The 24,221-nt window shown below is 47.5% G+C and overlaps 2 protein-coding genes across 2 annotated transcripts in view; both read left to right on the plus strand.

Moving 5' to 3' along the window:
- Positions 1 to 11,364, plus strand: part of SYT17 (synaptotagmin 17) — a 104,105-nt gene extending 92,741 nt beyond the window's left edge. Inside the window, exon 9 of the mRNA XM_060285378.1 lies at positions 9,858 to 11,364. Within this exon, the coding sequence (XP_060141361.1) occupies positions 9,858 to 9,864 (7 nt within the window). The 3' untranslated portion in view covers positions 9,865 to 11,364. The remainder of the gene's footprint in view (positions 1 to 9,857) is intronic.
- On the plus strand, positions 1 to 23,806 carry CLEC19A (C-type lectin domain containing 19A). Its single transcript, XM_030847155.2, has 5 exons — positions 1 to 124; positions 11,717 to 11,882; positions 17,916 to 18,009; positions 21,544 to 21,676; positions 23,662 to 23,806. The coding sequence occupies exons 1-5, from the start codon at positions 37 to 39 to the stop codon at positions 23,739 to 23,741; spliced, it is 561 nt and encodes a 186-aa protein (XP_030703015.1). The 5' UTR covers positions 1 to 36; the 3' UTR covers positions 23,742 to 23,806.
- Positions 23,807 to 24,221: the final 415 nt, after the last annotated feature.

Below are 24,221 nucleotides of genomic sequence, written 5' to 3' on the forward strand. Positions count from 1 at the left end.
TGCTCAGGCCGTGAGGTGGCTTTCTCGGGGCCCAGGATGCAGAGGTGGGGACTGTGGGCCGCGGCCGTCCTGACCCTCCTCTCCGCACAGGCCTTTCCGCAAACGGACATCAATATCAGCCCAGGTGAGCACGGGGCCAGGGCCGGGAGGAGAGGAGGACACCCCGCAAATGCTTGAGCTGTCAGTGAGGCCTCGCTGCCTGGGCTGCAGGCCTGCCTGACCCAAGGAATGCTGGGGGGCCAAGCTGAGCCTCCTGACAGCCCCTCCAGCTGCTCTCCCTCCAGCTCATGCGCACTGTGCTAGGGCCAGACGCAAAGAGACCTGGTGATAAATCCCAGCTTTGCATCTTAAAAGCTGTATGACCTGGCACAAGTTTCTTAACCTCTCTGAGCCTCAGTTTCCTTCAGAAAACGGTGGTCACAGTGACACCCTCTGGGGCTACCGTGCAAGGGAGATGAGATCATCTGGGGAAAGTGCCTGGTACCACAGGAAGATCTGAAGATGGTATTTTTGTTAGGGGTTTGGCATCTGGGCTCCGCGGTCCCACCTTGGCTGTGACAGCTGTTCCCAGGGAGCTGGGCACGCAGGAGGACATAGTTGTCCCTCTAGTGACCTCCCTGGTGGCCTGGCCCAGTGACACCCAGCTCTGCGGATATTCAGTGTCCCCAGGGATTGGGCTCCATCAGCCTCGGGCATGTGGCCTCCCAGTGTCCCACCTGGAGGACGCGGGGCTTCAAATGAGCTCAATTTCTTCACCCTTGCAATAGGGAGGCTAGGGTGCTGACTCTGGGGTAGGAAGAATCCTGAGTCCTTCAGTCCCTTCCAGGTGGAAGATCTTGCCTGTCACCTCTACCAGGAGGGTTCTTTCCAAACATGGTTTAAAAGCTATAATAATAATAATACCAATAACAACAAGTGGTACTTCTGTAGCCCTCACTATATGCCAGGCACTGTTTTAAGCACTTTTTACATATGGATTTATTTAATCCTCACAATAACTCTATGGCAGAGATACTGTTTCTATCCCCGTTAAAATAAAACTAACACTGTAATAAAACATCTGTACGATCCCCATAAAGCCATGTTATTGGGCAGTTACAGTGTTGAGGGGAATTTAAATAGTGGGGTGATAAGATTGAAAGATAAAATACCTGATGTCCAGGTAAATTTGAATTTCAGATAAACAAATCATTTTTTACTGTAAGTGTCTCGAATATTTCATGGGACATACCTTATGCTAAAAATTATTTCTTGTTTATCTGAAATTCAAATTTAACTGGGAATTCTTTTTTTTTTTAAATCTGGTAACCCTAGTGATGGGAGATAAAGGGTGGTCAGTTCATTTGGGCAAGCATCAGGGGCTCTGGTCTGCCATAAACTCTCTGAGTGTCTGTATTAGTCAGCTCGGGCTGCCATAACAAAATACCGTAGACTGGGTGGCTTCAACAACAGGAAGAGTTCTGGAGGCTACAAGTCCAAGATCAAGATGCCACCTGATCCGTTACCTGGTGAGAGCCCTCTTCCCGGCTTGCAAGTAGCCACATGGTGGAGAGAGAGAGTGCTCTTGTCTCTCTTCCTCTTCTTACAAGGGCACTAATCCCATCATGGCGGCCCCATGACTCCATCTAACCCTAATCACCTCCCAAAGACCCCATGAAAACACCATCACATTGGGTGTTGGGGCTTCAACGTGGGAATCTGGGGGGCACACAAACATTTAGTCCATAACAGTGTCTTTGCCTGCTTGCTCTTGTGCCTCAATATCCTCATCCATGCAATGGGTGAGCAGGAGAGAAGTTGGACAAAATATCCTTGAAAGATACTTGTGTGTTCCAAGATCTTGCCTTTCTGCCCAGCATAAGAGGAAAGTCCTGAGGCTGAGTTTGAGAGTGGGAGCGACGGGGAGTCCTCTCTCTCTCGCTAGCTTGTGACCATGGGACCTTTCTCTGAGCTTCAGGTTTCCTCCTGTGGAAAGTGAGGATGATAATGGTGTCCATCAAACATTTTGGGGAATCTTCAATGAGATCATGCAAGTGAAACACTTAACACATAGAAAGCACTTGAAAAATGGCTTATTACCTTACTACTTCTGCCACTGTGGTTGTTGATGTTATGATAGAATTGACCAGGAGACACAGTTTTCTGCTGTGACAAAATGCCTTCAAAAAGGAACTTCCAGACATCTAGCCCCATGCCTCAGTCCCACTCTACAGATGTGGAGACTGAGATCCCTTCCAACCCAGCAACTTTGGAGACCTCAGAGTTGGAGTTGGAAGGAAGGGTCCCGGAAATCCACTTGGCCCAATCCTTCCACAATACAGCTGTGGAAACTGAGGCCTACAGAGGCCCAATAATCTGGCCAAGGTCATCATCCATCCAGTCCAGCAGAAAGCCCAGTTCAAGCCTGAGTGGATAAATCTGCTAGAGGAAAGTGATTTCAATGCAGAAGAGAACGTGTGAGTTAAGTGTGTGTACGTGTGTCAAGTGGGTGTGTGTGTGCGTGTGAGTGTGCGTGTTGATGTGTGCCTAGGGAAGCCTTATCTGGGGTCTTGGTGAGCCGTTGGCAGACCATGAAGGTGGGCGCACAACCACAGCCCTCCTTAGTGACAGTGGGCCTGGTTCTTCTTCCTCTCCTGCATCCCGAGCCTTTAGGTACAAAACAGAACAGGGTCATTCCATCCTTCATCCCACTGCTCTGGACCTTTCATGAACATGCAAATATACGCAAATAGTGCAACCCAGCCATACCCTTAGATCTGCTTTGGAAACAAACCTTTAGACACTTCTGAAAGACTGAGAAGGATTTAGCCAGACTAGATCCTTTTCCTAAAACCCTTCTCTGAACCTGGCTTTGATCACTTTGGTTACACGGATTAACAAATATTCAGTGATTAAAAGAGGGCCTGGCACCTGGTAAAACTACATAAATATTTGCTGTTATGATTCTTCAACCATAACCATAAAAAGTTTCCTTTCCGTGGCTCCTGAGCCCAAGAACTTTCCACAGCAAAGGAAATTCTAGCAAAACGTTTTGATGCTCAGGGTCTGCTTCTGCAGGGCTTCAGGGGTGGGAAGGGAGAATCAGTCAAGTTCCATAGCCTCTTCCTCTCCCCTCCAAGAAGCTGGCATTGTGCACTCAGCACCAGGATTATTCCAGGGCCCAGGCTGTTTCTGTTGTGATATCTCATGTTTACTAGAACACCTACTATAAGCCAGGCACAGGCTTCCCTGTGAAGTAGGCACTATCATCATGCCCATTTTACAGATGAGGAAACTGAGGCACAAAGAGGTGAGTTTCTAACTGGAGTCATCTAACTCCAGAGTCTAAGCTCTGAGGCAGGAGCACAGAGGCTTGGGCAACTGGGTGTCCCTACTTCCTAGAGTACACCCTTCCCCACCCACCAGTCTGTATCATAGAGTCAGATCCTAGAGTACCCCCGCCTGGACACTCTGACCCATTCCCTACCCCTCCTCTATGGTCACAGAGCCCTCTGCCTATTTCTAGAATGTCCCTTAGTATATGAGGACTCATTGCCATGTGTGCTATGCATTCCTCCCTCCAGACTGTGAGCAACTTGAGGGCACAGACCTCAAACCAAATAAGCACCCAGGAGACATTGAATTATTACTTAATTATGCTGGTCTTAGTTAGCTCAGGCTGCTATCACAAAATACCATAGACTGGGAGGCTTAAACCCCAGGAATTTATTTCTCACAGTTCTAAAACCTGGGAACTCCGGAATTAAGGTGTTGACCAATTCAGTTCCTGGTGAGAGCTCTTTTCCTGGCTTGCACATGGCCACAGAAAGGAGAGCTCTGGTCTCTCCTCTTCTCCTAATGGCACTAACCCCATCATGGGGGTCCACCCTTATGACATCATATAACCCTAATTTCCTGAAGGCCCCAGCTCCAAATACCATCACACTGGGGGGTAGGGCTTCAACATATGAACTGGAGGGGGACACACAAACATTCAGTCCATAATGCTGTTAAACTGGGTGTTTAATATATTTGTCTTGCCAAATGAGAAAACCAAGACCAGAAAAAGATGTTTTCTGGTGGCACTGTAGTGCTTAGGAATTTTCAAGTCCATCAGACCTTAATCTCATCCTGACGCTGCCACTTGCTAGCTGTGGGAGTGAGTGACTTAACATCTTTGAGCCTCGGTTTCTGCACCTATAAAATGGGGATGATACAGATACACCTCCCAGTTTGGTCTCGATGGTTATATTAACCACGCAATGAATGGCCACTGTTATGAGCAATATAGAAAATCACCCAGTGCTGTCTCCTCTGTATCACGTGACCACAAAAGCAGCCTGGAAGGAGGGAAAGCAAAGCTGAGGCATGAGAGGCCTGGGACCAGCAGTTCTGCACCCCAGAGCCAGGGCTCACAGGGAAGGGCCCACTGAAGGTGGGATGTGTGGACCAGGGAGACAGCAGGCAATGAAGGTGACTGAGACCTCCCAGTGGCCACCTTCCCAGACACTGGGAGACACTTCCGACCCCCTGGGACATCTGGGGCCCAGTAGTGACGGGGGGGGGGTGGGGAGGCCGCCAATGTGGCCCCCAGAGCCTCCCACTCCACTCCCAGCTGGCTCTCAAGGCTGATCTGGGCAGGAGGAGGCAGTGTAGTGTGTTTGTGGGCAGCTGGACTGGGGCCAGGAGAGCGAGCAGCCAGATCGTGTGGGAAGGTGACAATTTATTCTTTTAAAAAGAGAGAGATTAAAAAAACAAGTCCTGAACTCCGGTGGCATGTCCTCTTTCCTTAACAAGCTCAGAGCTTCCAAAGGCTTTGACTCCCACCCCAGCTGGGAGACCTTGGGGGCCTTTGGTGCTGCTAATTGAAGTGAAATACCATGTAGTTTGGCCTCTTGGTTTCCAGAGCAACAAGCTTCTTTGTGCATTCCTCCCCCCCCCCCCCCCCCCCCCGCTTCCACCCCTCCCCTCCGTCACCTCCAGCCTCAACCCTCCCTCAAATTCCCAGCCAGGCTGAACCTTTTGCAATTCTCCAAATGCTCCCTTCTCTCTCATGCCTCTGGGCCTTTGCACGTGCTGTGCCCTCCACTTGGAACCCTCTTCCTCTGACTCTTCCTCATCCTTCAGTTCTCAGTGGGGGGTCTCACATCACCCCCTCCAGGAAGCCTCCTGGATCTCCAAATCCGGGTTATGTGCCACTTTTGGGTGCTTCTGTGGCAACACCTTTATTTTCCCCATCCGGAAGGGGACTCACTCTGGTGTCCTGTCTTAGTCACCAGTGGACACCCTGAAGGCAGGGTTGGGGTGGCCACCAGTTCAACTAGGGAGAAAAAAGGGGCAAACAAATGACCAGTTTCCAAAATAATTTGAGCGCTGCTCCCTCAAGTTTTTGCCTGCATGACAGAAATCCATATTAATTGCATATTAATGACATTTTATTTCTGTGCTTATTTTTCTTAATGTCAGCCTCCAGAGAGTGTAAGATCCATGAGGGCAGAGGTCACCTCTGTGTAGTGTGCCACAGTAGCTCCAGCACATAGCCAACTACCTGAGACCAAGTAGGTGCTCAAATAAGACTTGTTGAATGAATAAGGGGATGAATGAAGAACCAGACCATCAAGATTGAGACAAAAGGAAATGGGCTTAAATGCAGCAGGAATCTCTAAGTTAGGTCTGGAGCCACACAGCCTGGCTTCCAAACCCAGCTCTGCCACTTAGTAGCTGTGTGACCTCAGGCAAGTTACTCAACCTTTCTGTGCTTTGGTTTCTTCATCTATAAAGGGGGATGATCATGGTACCTACCTTGTAGGATATATGAAGACCAAATGAACTGATATGTACAAAGCACCTGACACAACGCCTGGCTCAGACGGAAGTTCAGTAGGGCTGGCCCTGGTTGTAATGTCACCATCACTACCTGAGTGTCAAGCTATAAAGCTATAGAGATCTCTTCACCAGAGAGACACAAATTAGCAAAGGCTACTCTGGGTTCCAGGTTGATGAAAGTCCTTTAAGGGACTTCCCTGGTGGTCCAGCAATTAAGACTCCACGCTCCCAATGCAGGGGGTTCGGGTTCGATCTCTGGTTAGGGAACCTAGATCCTGTGTGCGGCAACTAAGAGCCTGCATGCTGCAACTAAGACCTAGCACAGACAAATAAATAAATAAATATTTTTTTAAAAAAAAAAGAAAGAAAAAAGAAAAAAGTCCTAAGTCTAATCCTTGTTTCTAAAATCCCAGAGGTAAAGGAGGTAGGGGGTTGCCAGGCAGGGTGGAGTTCATTAACATCCCAGTGCAAGCCAGTGGCTCCTTTTTGCCTCCCAGATCCTCCCAATTAAAAGCCTTTGCCTGCCCAGGTGGAAAGGGGAGTAATTGAGCAGTGACCTGTCACAGCCCCATTTTCTGGTATGTTTCACCCCAGGCATCCATAACCACCACTTGCTCAGTGGAGAAAATCAAAGGAACCAGGGGTGGGGAGAAGGGCGGGAAGGTGGGGGCTGAGATTCTCCATTGCTAACGAGCTCCCTGGTGATGCTGGTATTGCTCCAAACAGCAGTCATTGTGCTAAGTAATCTGGAAAACCAGGGTCAGTCAACTGCCTTCAGTGCTGAGTTAGAAAAGTCCAGGCACGCCATCCTAGAGTCAAGATACACCAGGTTGGAGGCATCAGGGCACATGGGCGGTGCCCACACCCTTCTCACCACTCTCCCCCAAAAGGGGCAGTTGACCCCAAGAAGCAGCATTTGATTTCCTAGCATGCACTTAGTCATTCAAAACTAGTTATTGCACACCGACTATGTGCCAGGCACTGGGGAGAGAGATGATCACGGCAGACCTTGTGCAGGGGGAGGCCAGACTGAACAAGAATTCACGGGGATGTGTGAAAGGAGGGATGAGGGGCTCTAGGAGCTCTTAGAGAGGCTCCTACCTCGTCTTCCCTAAAGAAGCCACCACGTGGCTGAGACTCAAAGAAGAAACTCGAATTGGCCGAAGACAGGCCAAGGGAAGTATCTGCAAAGATCTGGACACCCTTTGAGAAATGGCAAGAGCTGAAGCAAATCTGGAGCATGTTGTGAGCGACAGGGGATAAGCTGCAGGGGCAGGTGGGAACCCTGTTCCCGAGGGTGATGGGCACTCCTGGAGGGCTTCGGTGAGATGAGATCAGGGTGTTGGAAGGATCGCTCTGGATTTGGAAGGTGAGATAAGGCAGGAAGAACAGCCAATTGAGGAGGTCTCTGTGAGAGACGACAGGGGGAGGAAGAATGTGGAAGGGAAAGAGACAGAGACAGAAGTCGGGGAGGGAGAGGGAGGGAGGGAGGAAGAAAGGAAGGAAGGGAGGAGGGAAGAAAAGGAAGAAAGAAAGGAATTGGAAAGGTGCTGGGAGATGGAATAAACAAGACTTAAAAATTGATTCGATGTGCGTAGAGGGAAAGAGAGGAGGTAAAGATGATTTGGGGCAAATATCCAACAATGCTAGACAATTCTGGTCAGTTCCAGCCAATTCTTGTCAGTTTTGTCTAATCAAAACTGTGTGTGTATGGGACTTCCCGGGTGGTCCAGTGGTTGAGACTCCACGCTTCCACTGCAGGGACACGGGTTCGATCCCTGGTCTGGAACTAAGATCCCGTATGCCGTGTGTGTGTGTGTGTGTGTGTGTGTGTGTGTCTGTGTGTGTGTGTCTGTGTGTGTCTGTGTGTGTGTGTACACTGTGCATTTTTCTGGGGAAAGAAAGGAGCAGTAGCTTTAATCAAGACAGCTATACTATAATATTTGATATCAAATAAATCACAAAGGTAGAGCAAATGTAATGGGGTATCCTAGGTTGGATCTTGGGAACAGAAAAAGAAAAAACTGGTGAAATCTGAATAAAGCCTGTAGTTTACTGAAGAGTATGTACCCATATTAATTTCTTAGTTATGACAAATGTACTGTGGGAAGTTTACATCAGGGGAAACTGGATGAAGGTTATTCAGGGACTCTGTATGATATTTTTGCAACTTTTCTGTAAATCTAAATTTATTCGAAAATAAAAAGTTTATTTTTTTTTTAAGTGAAGGAAAAGAAAAAGAGATAGAGGACAACGAGGGTGGAAACTTCCAGATCAGACCTTATGGTAAATTAGAGAACAGAAAACGTCTCCACTATAGACATCCAGAAATACAGATAAACTTTACAAACATCCTTTGAAAATTAAGCTGGGCTTCCAAGAAAGTGAGGAGGGCGACCAGGGGCGGGAAACAAAGTTAGAGATGGAAACCAAAGCAGTGGGCACATGCGCGGCAGAGCACTGGGTGCGGTGTCAGCCTCCCTAATACAGAAGCTCGGGCTTCACATCCACACCGGGGAGGGAGTGATGAGACTCAGACCCTCTCACAGAGAGGAGACCCGTGAAGAGTCCCACCTTACAGGAAAGGATGCGCCGAGTGGGGAGGGGGCAGTCCTCCCTCTGTCAGAGAGATGATGAAGAAGTTTGTCAGCTTCATCCCAAACTCAGGGAGGAAATGCAAGACTTCCCCTCTGCAGCATCCTTTGGTGAAGTCTGTACCATTAAATTTAAACACAGGGTTCTAGCAATGCCCCGGGGCTTTTAAGCCATGGGTTTATAACAGTTATATATTTTAACTCCAAAATTAGAAAAATAACACAAACTCTACTTCTAATCGGTTGTGTGGCTTAATTTTTGTTAAAGAAACTACAGATAGGCTGAGAAATGTGGACGTTTGCTGTGATGTTTTGTGGTGCTGCCCTGTGGGGTTATTTTACATTTTGGAGTTCTGCCTTCCATCTAGGGCGAGGAGTCTATTGACATTTGGGGTTAGAAAACCCTTTGCTGTGGGGCTGTCCTGGTCATTGTAGGACGTTTAGCAGCATTTCTGGCTTCTACCCGTTGGATGCTAATAGCACCACCACTTCTATTTTTGACAACCAAGAATGTCTCTAGGCATTGTTTAATGTCCCCTGAGAATCAAAATCACCCCTGGTTGAGAACCAGTGCTCCAGGGTGATCGACTTAGGGGGGCCTGGGATGTGGCATTTTCAGATTTAGAACTGGGACAGTCCTGGGCAAACTGGGGTGGTTGCATCCCCTACTTCCATCTCTAATATGAATAGTTAGGGTGCAAAATAATTATAGGATGGGTGAGAGTGGGGAAAGTGGTTTAGCACCAGCAAGTATCATACTCTTGGGCTAACTATTCCAGCCAACACCTGACAGACGTGGCCACGTTCTCACCAATGAGTGTCCTGGGTTACAAGTGATGGGTGGAAAGCAGATGGAAATGATTTGCTGCTTCTCATCCATGCAAAGGGGCAACTGCTCCAAAAGCAGACCCCTGGGAATGATTCAGCCGAATCTCTTTGTGTGGAAGGAATGGGCAAAAGTCCCCACAGGGAGCTCAGCAATGCCCTGCATCACAAGGGGTCCTTCAGCCCTCTCAGCATCGAGGCGATATCCTCCTAGACCAATGCTCTCAACTGAGAAAGGAGGAGACCGAAGTCCGGGGAGGGGCAGGGAACAGGGAAGGGCCGAGGTCCTGAGCCCCCTAACTCCATAAGCAAGAGTTCTCTCGCTTTGCCATGTAAGGGAGGGTTAAGAGAGCCAATTCTGAACCAGCTGGCTCCAGTTTGGATACTGGCACACTCTGAAAGACGGTTGGCCGGGACTGGTGGGGAGAGGTGGGACAAAGCAGGACTGACCAGCGCAGCTGCCTAGGATGGGGGAAGGGCTGGTTCTGATCAAACAGGAAAGCCCAATGGCTCTCATCAGGGACAGGTAGCCCAGATGGAAGCTGCCTGCTTAGCATAGCTCTATTTTTTTTTTAAAGCTTTACTTATTTATTTAAAGTAAATTCTATCTATTTATTTATTTGGCTGCCACAGGTCTTAGTTGCGGTACGCGGGATCTTCATTGCGGCACGCGGGATCTTTCGTTGTGGCACGCGGGCTTAGTTGCCCCGCGGCATGTGGGATCTTAGTTCCCCGACCAGGGATCAAACCCTCATCCCCTGCATTGGAAGGCGGATTCTCAACCACTGGACCACCAGGGAAGTCCCAGCATAGCTCTAGTGACTAAAGCAACTGTCCCGTTCCTACCCCAGAAAAATTCATATTGATGCGTGTGTGTGCACATACATGCATACAAACTTTTGATTTTGCATTTAATTTCGAGGGATTCACTGGACCCCTGAAGCCCATTAACCTCAGTGATGAAACCCTGAGCTAATCGTTAATAATCATACTATCATGGAGCATGCGTACATGCCAAGTGCTCGGTGACTTTATTTGACCCAATTAGTTGGCCTAGCAACCTGATGAAGTAGGGGCTAACACATGATTAACCATGCTCAGCCCTATTGGTTTCCCATGATGAAGTATCATGTGCATTTTAAAATCAAAGACTTTGGTGTCAGGAGGCCTGGGTTCAAATCCCTACTCTGCCTACTACCAGCAGGATGATCTTGGGCAAGTCACTTAACCTGTCTAAGTCTCAGTTTCCCTCTACGTGCTTGACACATCATAAGTGCTCAGTAAAGGTGGTCCACTACTTCCTTATTCATGAGCCCAGCCAGCTATTACAGTGGCTTTGAAGGCAAAATTTCACACCCCTGGGCATCACAAAAGGGACCCCAAAGATCTTCTAGTCGGACAGCTGAGAAGGGAAGGAATGTACCAGCATCATATGGCATGTCAGGCGCAGAGCTGGAGCTGGGACCCGGGCTTCTGGATCCCAGTCTAACAAGTTCACCACTGCCCGGTGCCTGCTCTCACAGATGAGCCACCCAGCTGAGTTCCAGGCAGGTTCTCAGCATGCCTTTCTCCCCCAGTCAGTCATCTTCAATCGTGGTTTCCAAAAAAAGTATATGCTAAGAGGTCTCCAGAGGGGCTGAGACTTTGGAGAACTTTAGTGTCTCAAACATGGGGTTTTTGTTTGTCCCTTTTCAGAATTAAGAACACATCCTGAACCCCAGTAGTTCCACGGGCTAAAGATATAAGTAGTCTTGACTACAGTAGGGAAATATACACCTTGGCCAGACAGCCCAGAAGTGCAGATTGAAATAAGATGCCATTTTTTTGCTTATAAAATTTGCAAAGATTGCCATTAAAGTGGTAACACTCAGCGCAGGCAAGGGCGCTGTGCGATGGGCACTCTCAGACATCACCGTGGGAGTATAAATTGCTTTCAGGAGGTAATTTAGCAAATTGTATCAAAGCCTTAAAAATCTATCCCCAGAAAATCATCAGAAATGCTGCAAAAGCTTTATGCGCAAGGCTTTTCATCTCAGGATTATTTCTAATTGTTTTTTAAAAAGAGAAAACAATCTAATTATCCCAAAATTGGGGAATGATTAAATAACCTCTAGGGGGACCACTAGGGAATATTAAAGAGCTATTTGAAACAATGTTTACAAAAATTTATAATGACATGAGGGGAAATGCTTATACTCTTAATTTTTAGAAATCAGAATACTGACAGGGGTGTATGGTCAATAAAATCGCAATTGCATTTTTAAAAAAATCTTTGCATTCAACATGACAAGAAGAAAAACACTCTAATGTAGTAACATTTTCCAAGGATTCTATAATGAGCACATATTACTTTTATTATTTTGTAAACTTTAGGTATGCGTTAATCATAAGGTGACACTTTTTACTTTCATTCTTAAAAAGATGTCATAAGCTATAGCATCAACGTTTGCACGGCCAAGCTTCTTCCCAACCCGTATTCTCTCTGCCCCCAGCCATGCCAGAGCTGCCCCGGGCTTCCCTGTGCCCACTGTTCTGGATGGAGTTCAAAGGCCACTGCTATAGATTTTTCCCTCTCAATAAGACCTGGGCTGAGGCTGACTTCTACTGCTCTGAGTTCTCCATCGGCAGGAAGTCCGCCAAACTGGCCTCCATCCACAGGTGAGTGGACTCCTCTGTCCTCTGTAGCCCAACCAAACACCCCCTCTGGAAAGGGGTGTGGGGAATGGTGTGTCCCACTGGTGTTCCTCTTTGGTAATTGCAGCTTTTATTCAGCCCAATTTCTCACTGAAACTGGCCTTGGCAGTAGAGGACAAAGCATAGCAAGGGTAGCAAACAGCAGGCTGGAAGGTCCATTTTTATAAGTGCCGATCTTGTGCTGTGCCCTGTTCTGTATCCCTATGATATAACTCACATAATATGTATGTAAAGAACATAACATAGGACATAATAACTGATATTTATTTGCTAAGAGTTTGTAAGCATCAAGTTCCCTCAAACCATATTAGGTAAGTATCCTCATTTCACAGATACGGAACCTGAGGCTCAAAGAAGGTAACTCGCTATAAAGTGGTGGAGCTGGGATTTGAACCTGAGCAGTTGGGTTCCATAGCCCACCCACCAAGGCCTCCTTCAGTGTTCCTCCATGCCTCCTAAGCCCCAGCCATGCTCACCATCTCGAAGTTCTCCAAAGCGGTCCAGCCCATTTACGCCTGCATACTTTGCACATTCTGTTCCCTCCACTGGGAATTCCCATCCCTATCTTCTCCTCCAGGGAGACACTTCCTTAACCTTCCAGACTCAGTTCTGCCATCTTTCCACCGAAGTCGCCCCTGACTCAATGGCACCTGACTGCACTCACCACCCACCTCTCAGGAGCACTTTCTTCATCACTTTAGTGACTTCTTTTCACATCTGTCTTCCTTGCTGATTCGTGGGTTCTTCAAAGCCAGCGGTGATGTGTTCCATTGCCACTAAACTACAAATTTACAATCTTACCTCATTTTTCAAGAATCTCAGAGACTTGAAGTTACAATGACGGTTGGTTCTTTATGCTTTCCAGTCACAGAGTTTTGTTAAGAGTGGGGAAGGGGTCCTCAATCTTAGTTTCCAAAGAAGTCTTGAATCCTTGCATCAACTCATCCAGCAGATTTATTGAGCACCTACTGCATCCTTGGTGGTGCTGAAGAATATAGTGAGGTAGTCAGGGTCTGACCAGGAAAACAGGAAGCACTACAAACATTTAACACAGAGAGAATTTCATACATACACAAGTGATGGACTCTGAGAACTTAAAGAAGCAGTAGTGTATCTAGAGATTAACACTAGCAGGAAGCCAACTCCACCCCTAACTGGAGGGCGGGCCAGTCCTATGGGAGCTAGAGCCACAGAAGGCAGGCAGCCCCTGCCAGCACCTCCCCAGGCAGAGAGGGAAAGATACACCCTGGCTTCTCTCTCCCTCCCATCCTTCCCATCAGTGCCTCCCGTCACATGGAGGGCAGCTGACATGGAAGCCTGGGAAAGGCGATCTTCGGGGGTCAAATCCCCTGTGATACAGAGCACAGCACGTGACTGGCATTTATAGAGATGGATAAAATAAGTTCTCAAAAATAACCAACCTATAGAGGAAAATGAAATATATGTAATAAACAGTAAATTTAAAAGTGATTCCAAATGAAGATTTCCCTTTGGCCAGTCCGCAGGAAGGACGGCTCAGCCTGCCTCATGGTGCTTGTAATCTATCCCTTGGTTTAATAGGCATTAGAAAGGATTCCAGGCAAATTCAGGGGTTTTCCAACAGCCCCTGACCCAGATCCTGTTCCTTTCTTCCTAAACTTACCTCCTTCCTCTCTTCTCAAGTCCTGACATCCCTCTTTTTCTGTCTTATACTAACGTTTCCCAAATGTTATACCAGCATTTCCTCTCTTATACAGGTAGTTTTCCACTTTGGTATATAATATAATACTTTCCCAAAAACATGTAGAAAAGTTGAATTTGCACAACGCATTCATCTGTTATAAGTTCAGTTCCCATAAAGCCAGATAATATTATAAAATCTCTAATTACATCTTGTCTTTGAGACACAATCCAATTTTCTAATTCTGGCATTTTTTCATGCTTTGTAATTTTGTTCTTTTCCTTCATAATTAAGCACGCTATCAACTTATGTTCATCGAGCAACTGATTAAAGCGTAAGGTTTTCATACTTTCAGCTTACCTAATAATTTCCATCTTTGCTTCAAGTGACGGTTGAATTGAATTAAGTTTATTTGATCTCTGCTTACTACTTGCAGTAGCACCTTGGGCCTTTCTATGTCCCAGTTATTTTGAACAGATATGGGGAAAATGCAATAAACTATTGAAATAGTTTCCTGAGCAGGTGCCGCTGAACAAAGATGGCACTAGTGCTAAAATGGCTGGGCAGCCACTCCCCCAGATGACCGCTCACCATGCATGTTCAGCAGTTGCTGTAGGACACCCCAAATTGCACATGAGAGGGGCACTTGGGGATGCCAGTGCCTCACTGGGTAGGGCCAATGGCAAAGACCCATTGGACTGGAGAGCACTTTGTCCCCAGAAATCTACCACTCTGATATTAGACAGAACACACTGTCTTGGAACATCGGCACTGAGTAGAGCCTGGTGATGGTGTGAGATAAGATGTCAAATAGAAAAAAGGCGTCGTGTGGGTCCGTGTTGGTCTCTCTCTTTGGGGAGACCAGCCCATCAGAAATAGAAAACTAAACCAACCAGCCTGCCCTGGGGAGCATGGAAACTTTGTGCTACAGGTGGGCAAGAATCGGATAGAGGGTGCTCATGGAAGGTTTCCTGGAAGAACTAGTGCTGGATCAAGATCTTGAAGGCTTGGGAAGCTTAGGGAATGGGGGCAGCAGATGTTCTAAAGGAAGAAACCTGTGCAATGTTATGTGCATTGATTGAGGGCATTAGAGTCAGTCAGCCCTAAGCTAGTCCCCACTCCACCACTTCCCACCTGGGCGACCTCGCCCAAGTCCCATAAACTCTCTGAGCCAGAGTCCTCAGCTGGGAAATAGAAGTAGTCACACTGACTTTAAGGTTGAGGGGCTTTAGAGGAGATAAAAATGGATCTGAAGTTCTTACACAAGTGCTTGGGTAACTCAATGCTCCGTGGTGGGAGCTGTTATTATTTTTATTAATTATAATTACGAGTGTCTCAAGAGGTCAGTGCTTACTTAGCGTGCGCACGTCAGATCATCTTTCGGAGGGCAAGTAAGCCTTGATTCACCCGCCCTGTTTCCTTTCCATTGCCTCTAATAATATCTGTCTTTGTCCGTTTAGGCTGCTATAACAAAAATATCACAGACTGGGCAGCTGATAAACAATAGAAATCCATTTCTCACCGTTCTAGAGGCTGGAGTCCAAGATCAGGGCTCCGTCACCGTCAGGTTCTGGTGAGGGCTCACTCCCTGGCTTACAGATGGTCATCTTCGTGCTGAGTCCTCACATGGCAGAAGCGGCAAGGGATCTCTCTGGGGCCTCTTTTATAAGGGCGTTAGTCCCATTCACAGGGCTCCACTTTCATGAACTAATCACCCCCAAGGGCCCCACCTCCTAACACCATCACATTAGGGGTTAGGATTTCAACATATGAATTGTGGGGGCAGGGGACTGACATTCAGTTCATAACAATATGTGTTTAGCAATGCCCAGCATGTGACTGCCTAGAGCACTGCGTTGAGAAGGATTCTGAGAGCCAGAATTCTGGGTGCTTCTGGGATGGATTAAGAATGTCTTCCACAAACACAAAATTAAGGAGAGTAGCTCTGTGTGCTTTGACTTGCCACCAGCGTCTCAAGCAAAAGGAAATCTATTGGTGGGTGTTCTAGACAAGGTGGCAGCCTGTAGAGAGCGGTCATTTAGAACAGTGTCTCCAACCTTTTTGGCACCAGGGACCAGTTTCGTGGAAGATGATTTTTCCGCGGACCAGGGCGGGGGTTGCAGGGGTGATGGTTCGGGCGGTAATGCGGGCGATGGGAAGCGGCAGATGAAGCTTTGCTCGCTGGCCCGCCGCTCACCTCCTGCTGTGCAGCCCGGTTCCTAACAGGCAGCGGACTGCTACTGGTCCACGGCCCGGGGGTTGGAGACCCCAGATTTAGAAGACGCCAATGGGAGCAGATATACACCGTTGTAACGTAAAGGGTACCTCAACATAGTCCTGTGTTTTGTTTTGTTTTGTTTTGCGGTACGCGGGCCTCTCACTGTTGTGGCCTCTCCCGTTGCGGAGCACAGGCTCCGGACGCGCAGGCTCAGCAGCCATGGCTCACGGGCCCAGCCGCTCCGCAGTATGTGGGATCTTCCCGGACCAGGGCACGAACCCGTGTCCCCTGCATCGGCAGGCGGACTCTCAACCACTGCGCCACCAGGGAAGCCCCATAGTCCTGTTTTGAAGTGAGTTATTGGTTAGGTGTTTGTTAGGTCTGGGGCTGATTATTATTACTACGTAATGACTTCTTCAACACACCAATGTTCACCTTTTAGTGTCATGTGGAAGCCAAAAATGTGGAATCCCTTGTCCAGTGGGATCTGTCCCTCTGGGTCTGTGAGCTGCTTGAGTGAACTGTGCCTGTTAGTTGTTCGTTTTCTGTCACATCCCTTGCCCACCCTTCTCATCTCTGCAAATGACACTCCCCAGGTTCATGGATATTGGGGCACTAGGTGAGTGGTTACCTTGGCCCCCCCTCCAGGGCCTCCAATGCAGCAGCTCCAAGTATCATGTCCACACACAGCTACAACCCCAGGAAGGGAGGTAGTGGTGGAAACTGGGACCTTTTCCACACACCACTCTCCATTTATAGGGGAGGAGAATGTTTCCAAGACATCCTCTACCAATTCCCCCATACATCTAACTGGCTGAACTTGGTCCGATGGCCAATGTTAGCTGCAAAGGAGGCTGAGAAAGTGAAATCTGGCCTTCCTAAATTTGGTTGTAGGCAACGGGCAAAAGGATTAGGAATGACTGTGAGGCAGGTAACCTGTAGCATCTGCTGCTGTGCCTGCTTGATGTGAGGATGAAATGAGTTCATGTATATAAAACATCCGGCATAGTACCTGGCATGAAATCAGTGCTCAAGAAACATTTTAATGACCTGAAGAAAAAAATCGCTGTGTTCCTATCTATCTATCTATCTATCCATTCATCCATCCCTATTTCTCTGTTGTTTTTGGCAGCAGACTGCCTCCAGGGTCCTCCATCAATTTCTTTTGTTGGGTGAATTACTTTATAAGCTCTTTAAAATAGGAGGTGAGAATCCCCCAAGAAGACACCAATGCCTTCTGCTATGGTTTGAATGTTTGTGTGCCCCCCAAGATTCATATGTTGAAATCCTAATGCCCAATGTGATGGTATTAGGAGATGGGGCCTTGGGGAAATGCTTAAGTTCTGAGGGTGAAGCCCTGATGAATAAGGTTAGTGCTCTTATAAAAGAGGCCCCACAGAGCTCCCCTGCCCCCTTCTGCGATATGGGGGCACAGCAAGAAGTCTGCACCCAGAAGGGGCCCTCACCTGACCACGCTGGCACCCTGATTTTTCACTTCCCAGCCTCCAGAACTGTGAGAAATAAATTCCTGTAGTTCATAAGCTACCCAGTATGTGGTATTTTGTTGTAGCAGCCTGAATGGCCTAAGATACCTGCTGAAGAGGGTGGACTGATAATTGCAGGATTTGGTTTTGCTGAGTCGTCTATGCAGGTTCAGGCCTCGAGCTGAATTTTCCAGCAAAACAAAAGATTTTGAAGATGTTCTGTGAGAAAGGATTAGGAGAGAGGAAGCTATGTAAGGACTGGCGCCGTAAGGAGGGCTTTTGAGAAAGACCAAAAACATCCAGTGGAGATTTTCGTTATTTGATGTGTACAATGCAAAGTCAGCTCCTTTCTTTGTGTCTTCAATGTAATCCACCTTGTTTGCTAGTGTTTTTACATTTCTAGGATGAGTAACAGTGTGTGCTGAGTCCTGCTTTGGACCAAATCCAGAGATGCCCCTGAGAGGACAGCCCACATGTGTGCCTTAGTTTAAAAAGGAAAAAGAGAAAGCAGGACCGCATCACATCCTCTATTTACTTTGGTCTGGGAGGGCTAACAAAGACTTCTGTCCATTTTCAACTCAATCCTATGGCAAGAGGCGATGAGTAACAGGCTACCGGGTTTCTTACCTTCGCAGCTGGGAGGAGAATGTCTTTGTGTATGACCTCGTGAATAGCTGTGTTCCTGGGATCCCAGCTGACATCTGGACAGGGCTTCACGATCACAGGCAGGTGAGGAAGTGCTGACCGTCAAGCCCTTTTGGAAGTTCCAGCCAAGATTCCATTTTGATTTAACCAGCCTTTCACATGGAACCTGTGTGCCAGGTCACTGCTATGTGCCCAGCACACAGAAAGATCAGACACGAGGATGCCCCAGTTAGAATATGATAATTGTTGTGAAAGAGGGTATTATGGGAACATACTGGATGGCCAGGGACGGCCTCTGTTTAGGTTTGGGTTCTCCAAAAAGCAGACACAAAAACATGATTGGATGGGTAAGAGGCTTTTGAGGGAAAACATTGGCGAAGGAAAAAAGACGGGAGGGTTGAAGAGGCAGGGAAGACCTTCAGGCCATGATGTGGGTCTGAGCCCTGTGAAAGAACAGGGGGAGGGAACGGCTGAGTGGGGAGAGCCTTAGATCGCAGCTCACCCTGGGAAGTCTTAGCTAAGCCAGTGGGGTGTCCCCAGGCAAAGGATGCCCATTCCAGGAGTCCCACCTTGGGCAGGAGGAAGCCAGCACTAATACCCCTGACATGCTAAGTCACTAACTGGGAACAGCATGGAGGAAGCACAGTCTCACTGTGAATACAGTGCTGGGTCCAAGGGACTTTCAGTCAGCCATGCTCCCTCAGCTGGTCCTCCTGAAGGAGCTCTGAGCAGTGCACGTCTACAGCTGCCACAGCCTCCCTGGGTCAGAGATATTTAAGCTAACGTCTAGTGGATAAATAGGAACCAGCCAGAGGAAGAGCATTCCAGGTAGAGGGCGCAGCATGGGCAAAGGTCCTGAGGTGGGAGAGATCACGGCACACTCAAGGACATTAAAGACTAGTGTGCCTGGGATGCAGAGTGGCGCAGGGGTGAGTGGAATAACGGTGGAGAATAAGGCCAAAGAGGCTGGCTTGGGCCAGATCTCATACCTGGCAATATCACGGCACACTCCACCTGGAGATTTGGTCTCCACACTTTCCATGGACAAGTTGTATCCTGAGCGTCTCTCCTGCATGTATGCCTCCAGCCCTGCCTCAGATAGGGTTCCAGTTCCAGCTCCTGTTCTGCCACGTACTGGATGGTAGGTGACTGGGACTTTTTTTTTTTTTTGCGTCTCTGAGCTTCAGTTTCCTCAGCTGTAAAATGGGATGACAATAATAGTGCCTGGTTGTAAAAAGTAAATGGGCCAAGGTATGTAAAGGGCTTAGCCTGTGCTCAGCACACTGTGAGAGCTCATTAAGGGTGGTTGAAGTTGCTGTCAAAGTAGCAGAAGTGGGACTTCCCTGGTGGTCCATTGGCTAAGACTCCGCGCTCCCAATGCAGGGGGCCTGGGTTTCGATCCCTGGTCAGGGAACTAGATCCCGCATGTATGCTGCAACTAAAAGCCTGCATGCCACAGCTAAAAGATTCTGCATGCCACAACTAAAGATCCTGCATGCCGCAATGAAGATCCCGCGTGCCACAACTAAGACCTGGTGCAGCCAAATAAACAAATATTAAAAAAAAAAAAAAGTAGCAGAAGTATCAATAGTGGCCAGACTCAGTATAGATATTTTTAAAAATCAATAGAATTCATCTGGCAAAAACTTGTATAGAAGTTGTAACATTAAAAAACCAAAATGTCCCATTATAATAGTAACTTTAAAATTGGCTTATGAGTTCCTTAACTTAGAGTTAAGGAACTTGTATAACAAGACCTAAGAATAATAATAACAAATGAAACTGTAAAAGGACTTGTTTTTTTTGTTTGTTTTCTTTTTTGCGGTACGCGGGCCTCTCACTGCTGTGGCCTCCCCCGCCGCGGAGCACAGGCTCCAGACGCGCAGGCTCAACGGCCATGGCCCACGGGCCCAGCCGCTCCGCAGCATGTGGGGTCTTCCCGGACCAGGGCACGAACCCGCGTCCCCTGCATCGGCAGGCGGACTCTCAACCACTGCGCCACCAGGGAAGCCCAGGACTTCTTTTTATAGTTTTCAAGCCTAGGCACCGCATGCCAGGCACTAGCTAAGTCTCTTAATGCTTTTAATTCATTCACTTCTCTCAATAATTCTCTGAGGGAAATATTAGCTCTATTTTATAGTTGTGGAAACTGAGGCTCAGAGAAGTTAAGTAACTTGTCCAGATTGCAGAGCTAGGAAGTAGACGGAGCTGGAATCCCAGGCTCTAGTCTCTCCCAGAAGGAGCATGCAGTGTCCATTACATGACATGGCCTCCAAAATCATCAGTGCTTTGGGAGACACTTCTCTAAAAACTTGAATAAATGGAGAAATGACTTTTGTTCCAGGACATTGCAAAGAAGTAGTTCTTTCCATAGTTAATTTGCACATGTATTGCAACACCTGTCAAATTCCCAGCAAGACTTTTCTTGTAATTGGACAGACGAGTTCCACAGCAGGCAAGAAAAATACACACTATTTGGACAGAAAGAAAAGAGATGAAGGGTGACTCGCACCCACTGGTAAACAACATTTTCTTTTTAATATGGTAGTTAGGGTCTTGAGTGCTGGAGTCAGATAGACCCGCGTTTGAATCCTAGCACTAATGCTTTATTAACTGTGTGAATTTGGGTAGACTAATCTGAGCCTCAGTTTTCTCGTCTGTAAAATGGAGATGACAACGCCTGCTTTGCAGGATGGTGAGGATAAAATGAGTAAAGCACACCTGGCATGGTACATAAGAAGCCCTCAACAAACGGCGGCTTGTAATGTTACCAGCCGGAGCCAGAACCACACTCCAGGTTGGCTGCTCAGTGCTCAAAAGACAATGTTCGAGAGACAGGGTTGGTAGAACAAGAAAGATGCTTTATTCCAGAAGCCGGCAACCTGGGGAGATGACGGACTCGCATGCCCCAAACCATCTCCCGGTTGCTGGTTAGGAGACAAAGGTTTTAAAGGGGAGTTTCAGGGTTGCACAGGCAGGGGGCTACAAGCAGAACAGCACAGCCAGCTCCGACAGTCACCTCGAAACTGGTCATGCGGTGGTTGGATCAGCATCATCTTGATGGTTTTAAGCATAATCTTCAACTCCAGGGTCAGTTTGTTCTCACTTCCTTGAGGCCAGTTCTTGGCACTGAGCTAGCCATAGATTCAGTGCTGCTCAAGACGGAGCAGCTTATGTCATGACTACAGTCTGGTCATCAGGCAGTTAGCTTTTTCCCTCTGGCGGCAGTCATAATATCTGCAAAACTACTCAGGAATGTACATAGGACACTGTGATCTATATCTTTCAGGAAGGAACTAAAGATTCTGTGACTCTAGTGTCCTAATCATTAGCTGTTTGAGCCTGCTTTTTTTGTGACTCAGGGAAGGTCTGGGAGACTATAGCTTTTCTGCAAACAAGAGGCAGGGGACATGGAGGGGCTTTTGTACCTGGGAGGGCCCTGGAGGGTCCTGCTCAGTTTCAGTAATGGTGGTTAATAATAGTATATCAGATAAAAGTGAGGGCTTCTGCACTGTTAGATATGGAGGTATTAGAATGTTACCCCAAGCTGGAGCTGGCTCAAATGCCTGACCTTTCTCTCCTTGGCTTGCTTCCTTTCCTCTGGGTGCAACCCCCCAGGAAGGGCAGTTTGAATGGACAGACGGCTCATCCTATGACTATAGCTACTGGGATGGGAGCCAGCCGGACGATGGCATCCACGCGGACCCAGAAGAGGAGGATTGCGTGCAAATATGGTACCGACCCACCAGCGGTGGGTGCCCTCGAGACCAGGGCTCTTGCAGGGGTGCTGGGGAGGTGCCAGGGGTAGCCAGGAAACTGTGAATTATTCAACACCTTGGAGAGTGACCAGAGGTCACTGGGGGGTGGGGGTGGGGTGTTTGGGGCGTGGCAGTTCCCTATGGTGGATGCATTTTTTGTTTGTTTTTTTTCTTGTTTTTCTCTCTTTCTTTTTTAGCTTTTTTTTTTACATCTTTATTAGAGTATAATTGCTTTACAATGGTGTGTTAGTTTCTGCTTTATAACAAAGTGAATCAGTTATACATATACATATGTTCCCATATCTCTTCCCTCTTGCGTCTCCCTCCCTCCCACCCTCCCTATCCCACCCCTCCAGGCGGTCTCAAAGCACCAAGCTGATCTCCCTGTGCTATGCGGCTGCTTCCCACTAGCTATCTACCTTACGTTTGGTAGTGTATATATGTCCATGCCTCTCTCTCGCTTTGTCACAGTTTACCCTTCCCCCTCCCCATAGCCTCAAGTCCATTCTCTAGTAAGTGTGTGTCTTTATTCCTGTCTTACCCCTAGGTTCTTCATGACATTTTTTTTCTTAAATTCCATGTATATGTGTTAGCATACGGTATTTGTCTTTCTCTTTCTGACTTACTTCACTCTGTATGACAGACTCTAGGTCTATCCACCTCATTACAAATAGCTCAATTTCATTTCTTTTTATGGCTGAGTAATATTCCATTGTATATATGTGCCACATCTTCTTTATCCATTCATCCGATGATGGGCACTTAGGTTGTTTCCATCTCCGGGCTATTGTAAATAGAGCTGCAATGAACATTTTGGTACATGACTCTTTTTGAATTATGGTTTTCTCAGGGTATATGCCCAGTTTAAACAATGTTTAATGGTGCATTGTTGACATGCAAACTGTGATTTGGATGAAAAGACATTAGAGATAGAAGCATGAAAAAAAGAAACTTGTATAGAGACCAAAGGATGGTGCTTTTATGTCATCTCACCAATGCACCAGAGGTGGCTCGTGCTCCTGGACATTAGAACGAAGGGATGCCTGGAGGAGCGCCCAGGTGTAGTAGTGAAAAGAGCACCCAGATGGGTACAAGTACTGGCCCTGTTGCTTTCTAGTTCTGTGCCCTTGCAGGCAATTACTTATTCTCTCTGAGATTCCCTTTTCTCTTCTGTAAAATGGGTTTAATAATCGTTGCTACCCACAGGGCTGTTCTGAGCATTGAAGGAGATATAGTTGACACAGCACAGTGGTAAGAGCATGGACTCTGGAGCTGAATGTCCTTGTCTGAACCCCAGCTCAACCACTTATGAACTGTGTAGCCCAAAGTAAGTGCCTTAACCTCTTGGTGCCTCAGATTCTTCATCTGCAAAATGGGGCTAATGACACAACTCACAGGGTTGATGTGAAGGAAAAAGAAGATAAGAGACATAAAGTGACTGCAATGGTTTGCATGTGGTATCAGCAATCACCACCATCATCGTGAACAACAACGTCACTGCTCACACCAACCTTAAGAAGTAAAAACTATTAATATTTCCATTTTGCAGATGAAGAAATCAAGACTCAGAGAAGTTAAGTGATGTATTCAAGTTTGTCCAGCAAGCAGATATGGAGCTGGGTTTCAAACCTATATCTACTCCAGATGCAAGTGCTGAACTGCTGCCATTCCTACTTTGCTCCTTTTTCTTTTTCTGATTACGGGAGGGAGGCATGGAACAGCGACTTGCTATCCTGGGAGCCAGAGCTGGGCCAAGCCTCTGGGTGAGGCTTGTCCTGTTCCTCCACAGTGACAAGTCAACACTAGCCTTATGAGAGAGTAAGGCTGGACAGCAGCCTCATTAAGCATCTGCAAGAAAGGAATGCCAGTGGAGACACCAGGCCTACGGGAGAGGACTTTTACTCTGGTGGGATGGCGGGGTGACTTTTACTGTGATGGATGGACCTTCACACAGAGTCTCTGCTTTTTCCCGTCACAGCTCTGAGGTCATGGAATGATAACACCTGCAGCCGAAAGTTCCCCTTTGTCTGCAAGATCGCAGCTCTGACCATTCACTGATCCAGTCTCGCCCTCTCGGAGCAAGCCCAACTCCAGCATCGACTTGTAGATGTACCTAATGTAAAGTCGGCACTCAATAAATGTAAAACACACAGAGGAGACAAATCTCCCAGACAGATTTTATACAAGCAAATCTTAAGATACAGAGTGATCACTTGGTGACGAGTGATGGGAAAACCAACTCAGCTGGCTTTATAAATAAAGGATGGTGGATTTATTGGTCCAAGTAATAACAGTCCAGGGCTTGTTCTAGATGGAGTTGAATCTCACTGGCCTGGCTCAGGGCACATGCCCATTCTTGAAGCAATCTCTTTGGCATGTGCTGGTCGGCTAGACCCTGCTTAGATGCACATGGCTGGGCAGGAGTGGTGGGGTCAACATCACCTGAACAACATGGGCCCAAGGAGGAAGGTGGTTCCCCAAGGAAAAGGAAAATACCACCAAACTCGTACATTGCCGGTGGGAATGTCAAATGGTAAA

The sequence above is a fragment of the Globicephala melas genome, chromosome 15 (assembly GCF_963455315.2).
Source record: "Globicephala melas chromosome 15, mGloMel1.2, whole genome shotgun sequence".
NCBI classification, from domain to species: domain Eukaryota; kingdom Metazoa; phylum Chordata; class Mammalia; order Artiodactyla; family Delphinidae; genus Globicephala; species Globicephala melas.

Coding starts and splice junctions, on each gene's coding strand:
- CLEC19A (XM_030847155.2), top strand. CDS start 37: ATGCAGAGGTGGGGACTGTGGGCCGCGGCCGTCCTGACCCTCCTCTCC. Junction 18,010..21,543: donor GGCTTCACGATCACAGGCAG/GTGAGGAAGTGC, acceptor GCAACCCCCCAG/GAAGGGCAGTTTGAATGGAC. Junction 21,677..23,661: donor ATGGTACCGACCCACCAGCG/GTGGGTGCCCTC, acceptor TTCCCGTCACAG/CTCTGAGGTCATGGAATGAT.